The following is a 16,967-nucleotide window of genomic DNA, read 5'->3' as shown; positions in this document are numbered from 1 at the left end:
TTATAATTATTGGCGAGAACTAAGATTTTTTATTGATAAAAACCATGTTTTATTGAAAGGGTTTTGACGAATATCTCGAAAACCATGGATTTTATCGGAAAACTCGTGATGGACAAAATTGTAGTTTAGAAGGAAACAAAACAAACTAGTTTTTCATAAATCTTCTAGGTTCATTGTAAATTGCGATATGACCTTGTATTACTTATGTGTGGATATGACCCATTTATATTGAGTATGAATCGAACCTAAATTCATAAACTTTCCACACAATAAATAGCAGAAAATCAAAGTAAAATTCGGAGAATACTCATATTTGGGAGTACTTGAGGAAATTTCTTTGAAAACTGATGAATGTAAATTGTGCAGAAATTGACGGAGGTATGATATCAAAACCTATTTTCAGCGTAAAAATTATCAACAATATTCCTATCAAAATATGACGTGAGTAGTCTTTTTATGCCTACTTTTACAGTTAATGTTCTACAGGTCTCAGATGCCTGGTTCGGAAAGGAAAAGAAGTTGGAACGAAGTAAGGGAAAATTTTCAAAATAAAAAAAAATATCTTAAATTTTAAATTAATCAATACTGGAGCTTATAGTAAAACATATCACGAACTGAACAATTTAGGATTCTCAATTTGCTGCAAATTGTTTTTTTGGAACTATTTTCGGAGTATATTATGAATAAGGATTGCGAGAGCGGGGTCAACGCTATAATGAACATTTCTTAATACAACAAGTGTTTCATTGTTTAAAGAACAAGGGTAAAATCCTAGTCATAGACATATTATTAATATGGGTAAAAAGTCTATTATCCTAGTAAGGCGGAGAACATTGATAGGCCAAATAAAAAAAACGAAGTTTCTAATCGAATCGTTGAACTGGTGAGTACTCGTCAAATTAGCATCGGGTAAGAAACTTCGCAAAGCAAAGTGCAAAGCACGATCTATCACAAAGATTACAAAACTTCACAGCCCCCATTGCCATTCACATACCACAACGATTGCCTGATTTGAACCCTATAGACCATTATGTGTGGGGACATCTGAAAACAAAAGTCTATGAAGTACAAATTAAAGTTGGGAAAATCTAATTGAAAGAATTATCGAGGAATGCAATATTTCGAAGCAAAATACAGATCTCATCAGAGGTTCTATGAGAAATTCAAATAAAAAAGGGGAAACCATTTCGAAAACTCAATGTAAATATTCTGTCAATCTTTAGTTTCGCGTTTCATGCCTCGTATGTTTTCATTTATATAGATTTTTCTGGTTTATGTGCATATGAAGTAATTTTCTGTATTAATAGATTTTATTCAGAGTATGGGCAATTCAATATGGATTCGTTATTTGTTGAAATTATTTCAGAACTGAGGAACAGCTTTGCATCTTGCATCCTGTGACGATACAGCATCACCACCTAGTTCAGAATATCTCCAATGTATTTGAGCGAAATTTCGATATTGTTTTTATTTATAAATTCTTTCTCGGAAAACCAAAAGTGTGACAAGAAAATTGAAATCACCGAAATAATGATTCATTATGCTAGAATATAAAACGGATAACGAAGTTTTGGATACGCAATGTACAGGGTGTTTTTTCAACCTGCATACTTAAACTGAAATTATCACAATAATAACCCAGTATTTCGAGAATCGTGTTATAGATATATTGAATTTACTCATTCATATTGTACTACACTGAAAATTTCATGACAATTGAATGAGTCTCAGTAATTACGTATTTGTCGCAATGTGAATTCACGTCAGAAAGTGACTCAAATTGAAAATCTGTGATAAACATTTATTCAAACTGATTGAAAGGATTCATAATCTAGTTATTTGCATGGAATGGACAAGAGATCAGTTTTTAAATATATTTATTTTTATTTTTACTATGGAAGGAAATTAAATTATTGAGACATAATATGCTGTTGCTTTTGAGAAGTGTTAGTGTTCGTCAAAAGTCCCTAAGATTAAGTACATCTGATGCAGTGGTAGAAAATGCTTTCCAATACATATTATTCCACATACATTAGAATAATTAAGGGGAAGTAGTAAATACGATTCGAGATCAAGACGATCGACATTGGTGGGGTTGGCTACCCAAAATACGAAAATGTGTCACAACTTTGAGCAATAGCCTGAGTTACGTAATGAGTCAGTTGAAAAGTAGAAATTAATACGTGAGAGGTAATATTAGGAATATTGAATAATTTTCAGTTATTCCTGGATTTCAGCGTAATTTTGGCATATATCGCTATAAAAATCTTTGCAATATATAAACAATTGAATTGCCGATGTCACCCCGTCGTTATTTTATCGAAATATGTCGAAAAATGATTGTGAAAACAAATTTTATTGACACTAAAGTTCAAGTTTTTTTTCTCATAAAAAACAACTAAATGAGAAAAAAAAGAGATGGGGTGACATCAAGACGTCCTTTAACTTCAATCTTCAATTCAAAAAAAAAATCAAGGCTCCACGTAAGAAATTGAAAGCGTAAATTAGTGAATGCCGTTTTTGAATGGAGATTCTTGAGGTATTACTTCCCCTTAACTACTGTGTCAACACGAATTTTTCAATTTTTTCAACTTTTTGGGTATCCCAATAAAAGGAAATTCTTTATCATCGTCATCCTCTTCATTCACGATCGACCTTCTTGTGGAAACATTCAGCTAAAATATAAGTCGTTCAGATTCAGATGAAACATAATATAAATTCACTTACATCGAATATGTTCGATACCGTCTGATATACTGTATATTTTAGAATATCAGGGTTACCAAATAGCTCCTCCTGATACACTGTTCCATCTTTCTCAATCACTTTCTGCATTTTTGTTATATCAATTTACTATCTGTGGCAATCAGGTCGATTCTGTTTGGAAATAGTAATATGGTTATAGAAAAGATATTGCTATCACAGCAAAGTTTGAAAAACTGGTATTCTAATCATTGATTTTGAGCAATATGATCTGTCAATTTCTAGAAGATCTTGTTATTTCAGTTTGCTATATCAGCAATATCATTTAAGTACTTGCTATTTCATAACAAAGTTGGAAATGGCAGTGAATCTCTTGTTTTTACATTTCTTCCAAGCGTTACAAATTTAGAAAATAGGCAAGTTATTATAAACATGCTTCGTGTTAGTAACTTATTGGAAACCTTCACTTGAACTTTTCATTTATAGCGAAAATATGAGACTACGATTTCGATATATTAGGGACACCAGTAATTCATTTGAATTGCCTGATGAAAAGTTTCTGGAACTTTTTCGCTTGAATAAGGAGAGAAGATTTGAATAGATTGGTAGAGGAACCGACCAGTAAAAATACAGTTCCTTTTTACCTACAAGTGGGTGAAAATCCATAGAGAATTTCTGGGAGATTGATTATCAAATCAATTCCATCTGATTTTTTGTTGTTTTCTTATTTTCAGACATGATGCACAGTTCAACCAAAAACTCGCAATCCAAATACCGAATAAAACATTAAACCAAAGATTATCAATTGATGATACTCTTTGATGAAACACAAGTAACACAACTTATTCTTCTTTTCCATAGAACAATTATAGAATTACATGTTCTTTTCTATGAAATGAGAATCTCACCCTTCAAAACAGTGTTGTCAGCTCAAACATTCGATTATTTTTCAACAATATTGCTATGGCCAAAACTCATAACCAATCTTGCGTAAAACGGTGAAACAGAATATTCGTTCGCTCAGTCATATTGCTATATTTTATAATTATAACAATGTTGTAGATTTAGCAATGTTATAACAAGATGCGAACAGAATCGACCTGAATGTCCTGTTGACATTAACGATATTTCATGTGAGTCCCAAGCTCACTCCGTTCCAGTTACAAAAACTTGAGAAAATTATTTCAGGGCTAACCGATTGCTTTCATAAAGGTTAATAGACTATAGATATCAATTCAACAGGAACAACCAGAACTGATAAATGGTCTTAGATACATGGTTTGATCGCTTCTCAGAGGAGATAATCAAGTTTAAAGTTCACTTAAACTTTACTTACTGTGAATGACTTATAACATTGAGTATTAACCCCCGGGGTTGAATACTCAAAGCTTATAGTTAGATATTTTTTTGTAAAAAAACTGTGAATATTCATGATATACTTCAATTTATAATGTATGTATGTACATTCATGTATAAATGCGACCATAAAATAATTTTTTTCAGATTTATTTGCAATCACGAAATTTCTTAAACCGATTTCAGTCGTAGTTCTGTCCAACCAAACGTAACTGAATTAATTCCACGATTACCAGTGCTTACTAGAAGCATGGAACTTGTGCTTATCAGATTATGTCATTATCATTAAGAATATAGAATGTTCCAAAAGCATTTTCACCACTCCATATTCTAGAGCGGTTTTTTCTTGAATAATTTCCCTCCTGTCAAAAATCCCTTGTAAATTCAGTTCAAGGATATCAACTATGAGGTTTCCATATTTTACTGGGGGATGAATTTCAAAGCCTTTTTGTAAAAATCCTAAATTTGATTTATAGAAAAACGAAATCTAGACAATCACCAAATATTACATATAGTGTACTGACAGAATCCACTGTTTCATCACTTAATTAATTTCGGCCAATTTCTGTCGTGAATCTTCTGTCCTTGAAGCAGCAATATTCTTGACCTAGAATCTTTCGACCTTGAAAAACTCGGAAATAATCAGTGGGTCAGTCTGTCACTCCTATCCGGATTTCATACACTTATTATTAGCACCTGGGGGAAAATCAGCCCTTCCTTCATGCGCAAAGACCTTGTCGGAAGCTACGTTTCCATCCGGTTATTGAATAAAGCAGGAGCGCGGACAACCCCGTACAAAAAGACGGCTGAACGCGCGTTTCTGCGTTTATTGGCACCCCCTTGATCGGCCCAGTTCGTGCTGACGATCGGGTTTGAAAACTCCGCGCTCGGCAGTGTGAAAATGGACAGATAAAGTTCGATTTTTCTGTGATTATCATGCCTGATGGACAAATATGGAGGCATCGAGCTCATCCCCGAGCAGTCCACCAGGAAATGCGGATTCAACCTTCACCAGGTAGGTTGAAGTATGTCTTAAAGGCTCGATCGATTTGTTGGCTTTCCGAAGGGGATGTTCTAGGTTTGGTTATATTTTACGACTTGAGTTTATATATTTGAACTTCTTTTATTAGGTTTAATAAGAGTACAGGAGGAAAGTTTTGAGATGAGATGCACTCCTTTTCTTCTGGAAGGTGGTGGGAATTGTGAAAAACTATTTTCTTGAAATGAAAATTTAATCTTATTGGAAAAGATCCAAGTTGCAAATATTTTTCGAAATTTGGTCCTAGTTGAAGCTTCAGAATAAGTCACAAAAGTGCAATATCCATAGGATATTCCACAATTACATTGTTTTTTCAACTATTTCGAAAAAAAATTTAAAGACAATTCTACATTGAAAACTTAACACTTGTAATATCCACAAAGTCCATTTAATTTTCGAAATAAATCGAATTCACCTTTGCTTTTTTTATTAAACTAGTGTTCCTCTCAAATTCAGTAGTTGTTCTAGTTTCTAAGCTTGAATAGGTCTATAAAAATAATTTCTAATCACGATATATAAACAGGCTGCCGTAACTGAAAAACACCATCCTTCTTATACAGGATATTATAGATCGTACAAATATTTTAACAGTAGATTCTTGAGTTCAAAAGAAACATTTTTTTCCTATATAATTTTTTCCGATTCAACCTCATGAAAAGATATAGCCATTTTAAGTTTTCATAATGAGCAAATAAAATTACATTCAGAATAACTAGCTAAACCTGTGACACCGCATATCTGTGGATCTTTTAAGAGTTGCATTAGCCCAAAGTACCCAAAGAATTCGGATTTCACAGATATTTTTTATTTTTGAACATCAAATTACTTGAAAACGACGCATTAGACGAGAAAATATGAGGAATAATTGAATCTCATAAAACGTTCGAATATTCATTAGTTGGCTTCAAGAGTTGAGTTTTTTTAATTTTTGGCATTTTTATGGAAAGTAATTGTCATAATGAGAAAATGGGAAGAAGTTGGTGATATCTTGTATTCAAAAAAGATTCATGAAATAAATGAAAAACTATACTCCGAAATTCATTTCATTCGATAAAACCATTTGTGAGAACTAAAAATAACATTTTGTATGGTTTTTCAACAGCCTGTATCTTTTGAACCGTGCCGATTTAGATAAAAAGGTGGAGGAAAAAATGTTTCTTTTCACCTAAAAAATCTACTGTTAAAATATTTGTAGGTATTTATTCGAGTGATTTCCTGAAAACTCCTCGTAACAGTCCATATTTGGTTGAAGGGGGAGCTGTTCAGATGAGACTTCCATTTCCACAATTTTATTAGTAAATTAGTCATGAAAATTTTTTGACAGTTCTAACAACCATTCAAATTTTGCATTTTGTATCATGTGAAACAATTTCACCCAATCATGTCAACATTACATTGAAAATTTTATTCATCTGTCAAATTTGACAGACAACAATGTTCCGACTAATTTTTTATTGTTGTTTTAGCCAATGAGCATACAATTGGGCGATAATTTTGCATTAGTGCAAATTATCGATAATTTGCACTTGTGCAAAATTATCAGGTCCTTTAAAATAAATGCAGACGTAATTATAAACGTTTATTTCTTATTAAAGTAACATGAAAACTGTTGAACCTAGTTATTGAAATTTATGATTGAACCAGTCGAAGCTGGCTGTTGGTCAGAAACAACGTTACTTGAAGCAGAAGTTGAAACTGAAGAAACACTGAACTCGTTGTTTTCACTGTTTCTCATTTTCCTTACCTATTATTTCCTCGTGAAACACTTTATCGAGTTGTAAATAAGGTTTTATTGAACTGACATTTCCATGTCCTGTTTTTTTGTTAGCTGGTTTTCGTTTACCCCAACCTTGGCTAGATGGCTTACGGCAGTTGCTCGGTGAGAATGGTTTGTAAATTTGAACTTTTCGCTATCGAGACCTGCTTTTTGGACAGACAGCTTTATCCATTTTGCGATCTCGTTTCTGCCAACTGGGATATTCTTGAACCATATATTATTATTTTGCCATTCTCGATTCGGTGTAAGAAACAGACGGTTCGTCTTCACGTTAAATACTCGTTTTGACAAAAGTTTTTTGTATAATCTTAAAAAAAAGCTTTGATAAGAAAAATTAAATAAAAAACTGTTAATTCGACCTACCTAACGGGGCAGATGTCTTCATTTGTTGTGTTTCTGATTAACCATTTACTGTCTGTTAATCTGGATTATATTCTATTCTCTTTGTGCTAGTTACATCATTAAACTTCTCTTCTTGAAAGAAATCCGTCAAACCGTTGGCTGCCTCACCTCCTCGAAATGCTAGCTCATAAGATATAAGATGAAAAAATTTTTTCTGCAGACCCTCCGGCTTGTTTTCATCGTTAAGCTTCGAAATTTGCAGCAATTCTTTGTAAGTAAAAGCCGATGAGCTTTCTTTTCTCTTTTCCGGGTTAATTTGTAATATTTTGCGCGCAGCATCTCGTGCACCCCTAGCCGATTTAAATCTTACATCATTAAATGGATCCATTGCAATGCCGAAATCTTCACAATATTTTTTCTGAACAAGTTTTGCTGTCACGTTCCACATTTTTTTCACCACACTTTCTTTATAAAAGGATCCATCTTTCTTGCGCATGTTGCTTGTCCACTCCTTTAGAATGAAGGCAATTTTTTCCACCGAAGTTCCTCGTTCTAATAAGTGATTTCTTTCGGCACAAAACTCTTGAAATTGTCTCCATACTGACGTTTTTGACTTTTTTGTATTCGTTGGCGTAGGATTGCAGAAGCGTTTCCAAATCGCGACATTGCACATAGAAAATTTGACAATGGGTTTTTTATAATGCGTCGTTTACTAAAAAATTTTTCATTGTCCGTAGCAACGATTTTTTCCAACAGCTCCGACGTGCCTGCACTCGTGCTCTTTTTCAACTTAACTTGCATTCAAGCATCTTTCCCAAAAATTATCGATAATTTTCATTGCACTAGTTAAATTACAACTGAAAATTGCATTCAGTGCAATTATCAATTACTATGACAACGCTTGACAACTTCATTCTAAATAAATTTCAAAATGTCACGTTTTGGCAATGCGAATGTTCAAAGTATAAATGAGAAAAAACTCCCAGAAATACAACCTACAGTCATAAATATATTTGGGGAATATTTATGGAACGAAAATATGAATTGAATGAACATAGGAGCTTAGAAGAATTGTCGTTGATACTTAAAGATTGGGCGGTCAATAGTAGAGTTCCAGAATTACATCTCGGAGGAAAGAGAGCGAGCAGACTTTGCTCTGATTCGTAGATAGACGTAGATCTACGCTCTGATTGGACGGTATTGACGTAACAGATGGAAAAGATGGAAAAGATGCGATTCTGGAACGAGGCAAATATGAGAAAGAAAGACGGGACCGAATTTAAAGAAGCAACGGTTAAGACAATGGAACGTTTCGTGCAAACTTTTGCAAGAAAAGTACTATAATGACTATAATATCATGATCGACCCATTTAAAAATAAAGTATTCAAACCAGCCCGAGATGCTCGCGATGCAATCAGGAAGAAACTACAAGCTGATCCAAGTAAACGTAAGTCCAGTTCAGTTTCGTTAAATTTGTCTGAAATTAACAAAATAATTCATCACTGGTATTCGTGTCCTGACTTTTTAAATAATCAACTATGTAGAATATTATGAGGGATAATCCATATGAATAGCCTTGAAAAAGACCAGAAATAAAGGTCGAAACGTCGGCATCTCATTAAGGATTTTTATTTCCCCTGTCCTCTTTGCCACTACATAGTTGATTATTTAACAAAATAATATTACTATGGGATGAAAATACTCCTGAGGGTCTTATGCGTAAATTTTACCATGTTGCTGCTGTAGAATTGGCCTGGCGAGGAGGAGAGGCAGTTGCTTGTCTGGTTGACTTTTTTCAAATCGAGAAAAATAACTCCAACAAATCGCATTGAATACAATCCGGTCTTCAGTAAAACGTGCCAAGGTGGTTCCAAAAGCTGTACAAGTAGTAAATGGTTGGTTTCCAATAATGAAAAACAAAGCTGCCCTGTACGTCTTTTTCATAAACTAATATCAAAACGAGGCGACAATATTACCTCACCACGGCTCTTCTTAAAACCAAAGATTATAGAGTTCTCTATAATCTTTGCTTAAAACCAAATCGATTCTGGTAGAATGAAACTGACAAATGGTACGATAATGTACCTGTTGGAAGAAATACTATAAATGGATGGACTAAATCTGCTGCTGAGGCAATTGGCTTGAATGTAAAGGACAAAAAAATAACAAATCACTCGAATTGATCGACTGCTGTTAGCGAATTGGCAAAAAGTGGTGTAGAAGAACAACAATTGTTGAACATTACTGGTCATAGCAATCAAAATTCTATAAAACCATACTTAAATCTCGATAACAAGATCATAAATAGTATGCGTGGTAATAGATCTTCTATAGTAGAGAACAGCAACGAATCTAATGTTAAAGTTAAATTTTAATAATTGCACTTTCACTAACTGTACTTTCAATAAATAAACAAATGTTTTGTTGTGTTGAGTTATGAATTTTTTTGAGCTTTCGATTGTCACAAAATTATCTCGTCTATTATCAATGTCCTAGGGATATTACTACTGAAAATGAACATTTAGAAAAGACCATGAAAAAATTTCCTCAGAATTTCCGCAGTTAACGTAATGGGATATGTAGATCTCAATAAATGAACAATAGAATCAATAATTCAATTGTAATATACAATAAATAGAATGAAATAACAAATAAGGTAAGTAAGCCAAATAATGCCACCCTAAGGAATTTTAATTTTTTGTTTCAATATTCTTAGCTAGATCGACCTGTAATTTAGAAAAAGCATTCTACTACATATTTTCTAGACAGAAAAGCATATCACATATTTTCAATTTCAATATTATTTTTTTTAACACGTTGAGCGCCATCAGAATATCGATATATTTTCTTGTGGGGCCAAATTTTTTTTGTCGATATTTTGTTTTGCTCTTATGTCATACAGATAATCCCTTTGATCAGATTTTCCCTAAAAGTGCAATATCGCCTGATATCAAGAATATTGATGAGCGGTCCCACGGGACCGCTCTGGTCCTCAGAAGAATAGAAACGCACAGCAGAGGCAGTACAGGTGAAATTTGTCGAGTCCAATCTCCCTATTATAACCATAACAACACCTGTTCAATTTTTTTTCGAATAAAAATTCGAAAAAAAATACTACTAAAAAGTAGTCGTAAATTCCAAAACAGCGGTCCCTACGGACCGCCGTGGTCCTACAAGTAAGACTATCAGCGGTCCCTACGGACCGCTGTGGCGCTCAACGTGTTTAGGGTTTTTTTAAAAACATTGTGAAATGTTTGGAACCTGCGTCCCAAACATTGCCATGCAGTGGCAATATTGGGAACATGACTATAATCACTCTAATAAGCGTAATGAATAACAAAACTTTAATTTTATTGAAAAACTTTAATTACGTAACGGAATTGTACGGAATAAAAAGACATTTAAAAAAACGTACAAAATAAAAAGGACCTATTGGGCTCGACTACACTTTAGCGGAAGTCGATTTTTTGTACAGGACGGGTCCTATCTTATGTATTTTGATGAGACGAGTTCAATAAAAGTTGTTTCAACGTTAGGAAACCATTGGTTCAAAAGTTACGCCACTTTGAAGTTCCAATGTTAAGTGTATTCTATTTGCTGCTTTGACTTCAGGAGGTGTCCTATCTTATGAAATTTGACGAGGCGAGTTCAATGAATGTGACATCAACATTAGGAAACCATTTGTTCAAAAGTAACGCCACTTTGAAGTTTCAATCTTAAGAGTATTCTGGGTAAAGCCGGGTCCAGACTATGTAACAAAACATTTTATTAACAAAGTTATACAACAAATGTGTTATAAAACTTTGTTATATAACTTGTTATAAAATAGCAGAGACATCCAGACTATGTAACAAAAGTGCTCATCTGGAAGCAGTGGCATCTGTAGTATTGAAAATGTCCTCAAACGTAGAGGATGTCATTTTGGCAGCAGCAGCTTGCGTGATTTTATGTAGACGAGTGAAATCTCATATTTTGAAGGATCTAGCATTGACCCATTGACACGGGACATTAAATGTGATGGTAGTTTCAAAAATTTCCTAAGGATGACAAGTTCTGATTTCGATTTGATTTATCAGGTAGATAAATCAAATCGGCCATAAAGCAGGCAAAAAAGACACGATATTTCGAGATGCAATACCAGTAAAAGAAAGATTGGGGGTTGCAGTAAATGTTTAATAACACAAGTGTGGACAAGTTGCGGCATGTTTTATAACAAAGTTATATTACTTTCTTTGATCTTTACCGACATCCAACGGATAACATAAAATTTGCTATATAGCAAGAAAAATGTTGTATAACATTGTGTTATATAACTTTTTCACTTGAAAATCTTTAACAAGTTATATAACTTTGCTATATAACCTGTTTTGTTACATAGTCTGGACCCGGCTTAATGTTCATTATACTCCAATTTTATGTTTTTCACTTGTATGCATAGAATGAAAAATATTAGATGACTGAATTATTTTTCAGGGAAATTAACGTCAGATTTCTTTGGCACCGTCATATGCACACGATGGAAGATTTAAATGAAATTAGATACTTTTATTCATTTTAATTCAATTCTTCATTCTCATAATTGTTTGTTTATTTTAGGTTAGTTTGGGTTAGGTTAGGTTAAGTTAGGCTAGCATAGGTTAGCCATGATATGTAACAGCAAAAAACCAATTATTTTATTATGATTTGGTAAAGTTGCGTTTTTTAAGGGTTAAGTTTATAAGAATTTATACGCGGAGGCTCGTGTCGTAAATTGCATTTTGAAACCCCCATTCTCAAGCTATCACTTATTAGCGTCATAGATTGTATATTTATATAGATTATATTAAAAACATTATACAGTAAACGTTCATTATCAAATGATCGGCATTCCAATCTCAATTCTCGGAGAATTTACTAGGTACCTTTAGAACTCTTATACAAGGTAAAGTTGAGGAACAAACCTAATGAATAGGGAAAGCACGGTAAAAACAGTATGTATTACGATTGTGCTATAGAGTCAAGTCCTGATTCACATGAAAATTCAACTTGCATGAACTATATCAACCAATATGATTTTTTTTCGTTCCAAATCTTTCCAAAAATATATCAATGGACATAGATTAATCTATGTCAATGGATAACATGAATTCGAGTTAGTCTCTGTCACTTTGATTCATGCCAAAACTTATTCAGAAGTTCGTACACAATTTGGAATGAAAAGAGCAAATTCAAGTCAATTATAAAGAATTCATGATTATTTTCATTCATGAAAAAGTGAAAAGAATTGAATTGTAGTGTTGTATCGAAGAAGTAATGTGAATGCAGTGATAGTAATTGGTTGATCATTGAGCTTCGGATTCGTCGTCTACTGAGTGAATGAAGAATTTTTAACCGTATGACCAGTTGTGAAATATTATAGACCATAATTACAAGGCACCAAATAACTGAATTGTAAGTTTTTAAATTCATTCACATTATTTTGTCAAATGTCATTCAGGTCAGACTTAACATTGAACCTTCAGAGTGGCGTAACTTTTGAGCCACTGGTTTCCTAAAGTTGACACCGCTTTTTTTTAACTCAGCTCGTCGAAATATTCACAATAAAATCAAAAAATTACAAAAAATCGACTTCCGCTAAAGTGTAGGCGGACCAACGAAATGCCTAAAGCATCACGAGGTACTTTTTTCTCGGGAATTGTTTTCATAGAGGCAGAAATGAATTTTACAAGCGGTTCGTTCTCGCTTTCTGTAAAAGAGTCACCATGATTGGAACCTTGCGATTCTGATGATGAGTCCAAATAAACCTTTTTGGTTTTTGATGAATTTACACCGTTTGGTCTGGGAAGGGGACTGGTTTGTCCGTTCATTGTGGATTCATTTTTACTTTCGTCTATTTTTGTTACGATGCTGGGTGCAAACGCCGATTCTGGAATTATATCGGGACAAAAAGGATGGATGCCTGTGCTTCTGAATCCAGAAATTATATTGGATGGCGACATTGCTTTCAACCACACATTTGAGAATATTTTGCCAAACCTTGCTTTGGTTAACGCTTTTCCAGGTTGTGTTACTAAAAAATTCAATACTTCTTGGTCCCAAAATGCTTCGTAGCTACGAAAAACGGCCTTATCCATTGGTTGGAGCTCGTGAGTTGTGTTACTCGGCAAGCAGAATAAAGTAATTCCAAGCCTTTCTGCGGCCTCAACAATAGATACATCGAGGTGTGACTTGGCGCCGTCAATAATAAGGAGTGTTGGTCCTGGGTTCCTGTACATAGCAAAATGATCAAGCCAGGATATGAAAGCTTCAATTGTCATGATTCCTTTCGCCGTCATGGTAATCTTGGACCCAGGAGGTAAATGATCACCCTATTCAGGCTTACAACGTTGTCCTTTGAGAGGATCATTGGCGGAATTGCCTGTCCTAATGCATTGCCACATGCCACTATTGTAACATTTTCACCATGTTCGGGCGCCACCAAGTGAACACGCTTTACCCCCTCTGCTGTTTATGAATAGTTAGACGACAACCTTTCTCGTCCATATTGTACACGTTTCCTGGTTTATCGAATAACTCTAGTTTAGTGTAGAGATCTTTTAGTTTTCCAAAATAATCATTGACAATAAATGAATTCATATTCTGAGCCCTACTAGGGTTCATTTGCTGTGCCTTGCGTCTGGCAACATCAGGATGTCTCTTGAGGAATAACTTTAGCCACTTTCTACCGGCCAATTTTGATGTTTGACAAAATGGGTTAGGAATATTGCGTTCTCTGGAGTACGAAAACACACTTCTTCTTGCTATGATAGGCGTAACTGGCAGCCTTACTTCTGCAAGTCGATGAATTCTATTCACTAACTCATTTTCTTGATCTGCTGTTAAAACGGTGCAGCGCCCAAGCCGTTTTGTTTCAATGTTTTTTCTATAATGCAGCCCCAAAGTTGTTCGGGGAATTTTATAAACATCCGCGGCTTTACTGATGCTGGATCCACTTCTTATGGCTGTCAGTGCTTTTTTGAGATCATCCTCCGACCACTCAGCCCTCGTCTTCTTCTTTGACATCTGCAGAAAAATAATTGTTGTTGAAGCTAGCGGCAGAAAGCAACAGTCCATCATAATTATTGAAAAAATGTTCAGGTGCCTAATATTGCCATCATTCTGTAACTGCATTCTATTTGATTCTGTGAATAAAATATTATCAATTTGAATTTGTTGATCACATATTTATTTATTATCATAAATTTATTTAGATAAGGCAAAAAAATATATTATATGTTGCCATGGCAATATTTGGTCTATATATGGATGACAATAATAGGCACACTTGAATGTCCCGAAGAACTGCTGATTTCAAGAAACCCCTTTATATTAAACATAAAAATCCTACAACAATGAAACATGTACTTTGAGACTTACCTTATGTAATATTTTGAACAATTTACCTTAAATGGTGAGCCGATACCGACTCGATAACACGTCAAGAGTTTTATAAAGAGGTTAAAAACAAACAGCCGTCCTCAGTCGGGCGATGCAGGCTCACTGCGCACTTCAATATTGCGTTGGATTGGTTCATTTCAATTCGTTGAATGATTTAGTACGGCTACCGGCCGCCAGAGTACTGATGTCACGATTTTGGATCGAGTAGCAGTATTAGGAACATGGCAATATTTGGCTTAGGTACCTTATCTGAACTAAAATGATACAACGTAAGAAACACCTTCTACGAATAGGAATGATTCATGAAAAAATCATACTTTCAAAAATATCAAGGCTGGATTCGTAAGACTCCAAAGAGTGAGTAAAAAGTGTCACACAAAATTCATATTTTCGGTATGTGCTATCTGGTAGAAAAAATGATTGGAATGGCAGCCAGCTGATGAAATGGTTAAACTTATTGAATTCGATTTTTTTCTTTTTTATGTATTATGAGTTGAGATACCTAATGACATACACACTAGAAGTGATTGATTTTTCTGAATGGCTATTGAAAACATTACTTTTTCGTAGGGTATTGATGATTTATCTGAAACTAAATTCACAATTATAAAAGTAAATAAACTACACATCTGATTGATACGTTTTTATTCTGAGAATTCAATGCTCCAATCCATTGCCCATAATAAATATACGGTTGATAAGAAAACCCCAGCAATGACCTTGTGTAGTTTGTATTACTATAAAATAGTTATTTATGTACCAAGGACGAAACGTGAATTTACGAAAATGACTCAATTGCTTCTGTCGTACCGTGCCGTATCATAATGAGTACAGCGGAAGAAAAGAGTTCACGGATGTAAAGTGTCTGTGGATAGAAAAATAAACTAATATAAGCAGCAAATGAAATGGGACGCCTAAAAATTTGCCTAAGTTTGACCATCTATAACTTCGCCATTACTACGCCGATTTTGGATTTTTAACCAGAGGTGGAAAGCTCCATCCTTTATCTGGGCGTCACTGGCACAAGGTATTTTTTCTTCATTACTAACTTGTTGTACAGGATGTGAATGTGCGGCAACAAAAAATTTCTTTTTTTTCTAGCGTTGAATTTGGAAATAGTGAGGGGAATTACAGAGTATTATTTGACGTTGGTTGGATCATTAGGTCGATACCTCGGGACGTTTTTGCCAACTTTCCGATATATTGCGTTGCTATGGAAATAGCACAATTTTATGAAAGTCTGGTTTTTTCTTAAAATTTCAGCTATAGCTTCCACGTTTCCCCACCGATGTTGGATTTTTCGCTAGCTGTGTGAAGCACTATCCGTCGTCTTCACATAACTGCCACAGGATTTTTCTTCCCAAACTCTTCTCGTTGTACGTGGTGTGAACATAAAAAAGGGAAAAAAAATTATTTTCCCGTTTTCGCCATTTTTTCGATATATCGCGTTGCTCTGGAAATATCACCATCTCATTAAATTCTATTTTTCTCTTGAAAACTGTCTTTTTTCTGTTTCACATCCTGATAATGTAAAAGGAGCTCAATACAAATTATTATTATCCGAAACCTTCTTCTCTATATGTAGTCTCTAGAGAGGAATGAAATAATCCGTATTGTTATGACTAGTTCGAGTTTTTATTTGATATTATAACATCAACTTCAGAATGGGTCGAATGAAGACGAAAATTTGAAAATGAAAATCTTGGTCGAAAAGCGCTCGATTCATTCACCAAATTCAAGAGGAGTTTATACCACGGGACTTTCTCGCCATTCGTAGATATAAGGCGTGAAGGGGGAAAGACTACCAGAATGTGGTAACAATGTGGAACACTCGAACGATAAGTAAAAGAATATTTCAATAGCTTCCACTTTCGTTGAAAAGATGGCACTTGGCTTGGTCTTTTTTCAATTTTACCAGGATACGAATTGTAGCCAATGGCGAGACTTTTCGAGAAATTTCTCCATGTGGAAATTCATAGAAGAGATAATTGCACCTCGGAAAGTTAATAACGTGAATGAATATTTGTTCTTCAATTAAAAAAAAAGATAACCCCATATAAATTAGTGGTTTCTGACGTAAGATATTCATTTTCTCATTTTGAACTCACCACCATAGCGGTGTAGACCCCTCTTAAAAGAATTATCACTATTTGTTTTCTGATACCTGACGATAGACGGAAGTTTTTGCTTCATTTACATCTGCAGGTCTTGGAACAAGTGCGACAATAATAATTAATAAATAAATCCTCATATGATATTATAATTGTACTTCCAAAGGCAAATAATTAGAACAATTACTTTTTAGTTCAACTTCAGTATGCGTAATAATTATT

The 16,967-nt window shown here is 34.2% G+C and overlaps 1 protein-coding gene across 2 annotated transcripts in view; it reads left to right on the top strand.

The window, feature by feature from the left end:
* Positions 1-4,997: 4,997 nt before the first annotated feature.
* Positions 4,998-16,967, top strand: part of LOC123311010 (ecdysone-induced protein 78C) — a 135,188-nt gene continuing 123,218 nt past the window's right edge. For both annotated transcript variants that reach the window (XM_044894762.1, XM_044894758.1), the window contains exon 1: positions 4,998-5,074. In XM_044894762.1, the coding sequence (XP_044750697.1) occupies positions 5,013-5,074 (62 nt within the window). In that variant the 5' untranslated portion in view covers positions 4,998-5,012. The remainder of the gene's footprint in view (positions 5,075-16,967) is intronic.

Source organism: Coccinella septempunctata, chromosome 1, assembly GCF_907165205.1.
Source record: "Coccinella septempunctata chromosome 1, icCocSept1.1, whole genome shotgun sequence".
Lineage (NCBI taxonomy): Eukaryota > Metazoa > Arthropoda > Insecta > Coleoptera > Coccinellidae > Coccinella > Coccinella septempunctata.
The sequence above is the reverse complement of the archived record's forward strand: the minus strand, read 5'-3'. Positions and strand labels throughout refer to the sequence as shown.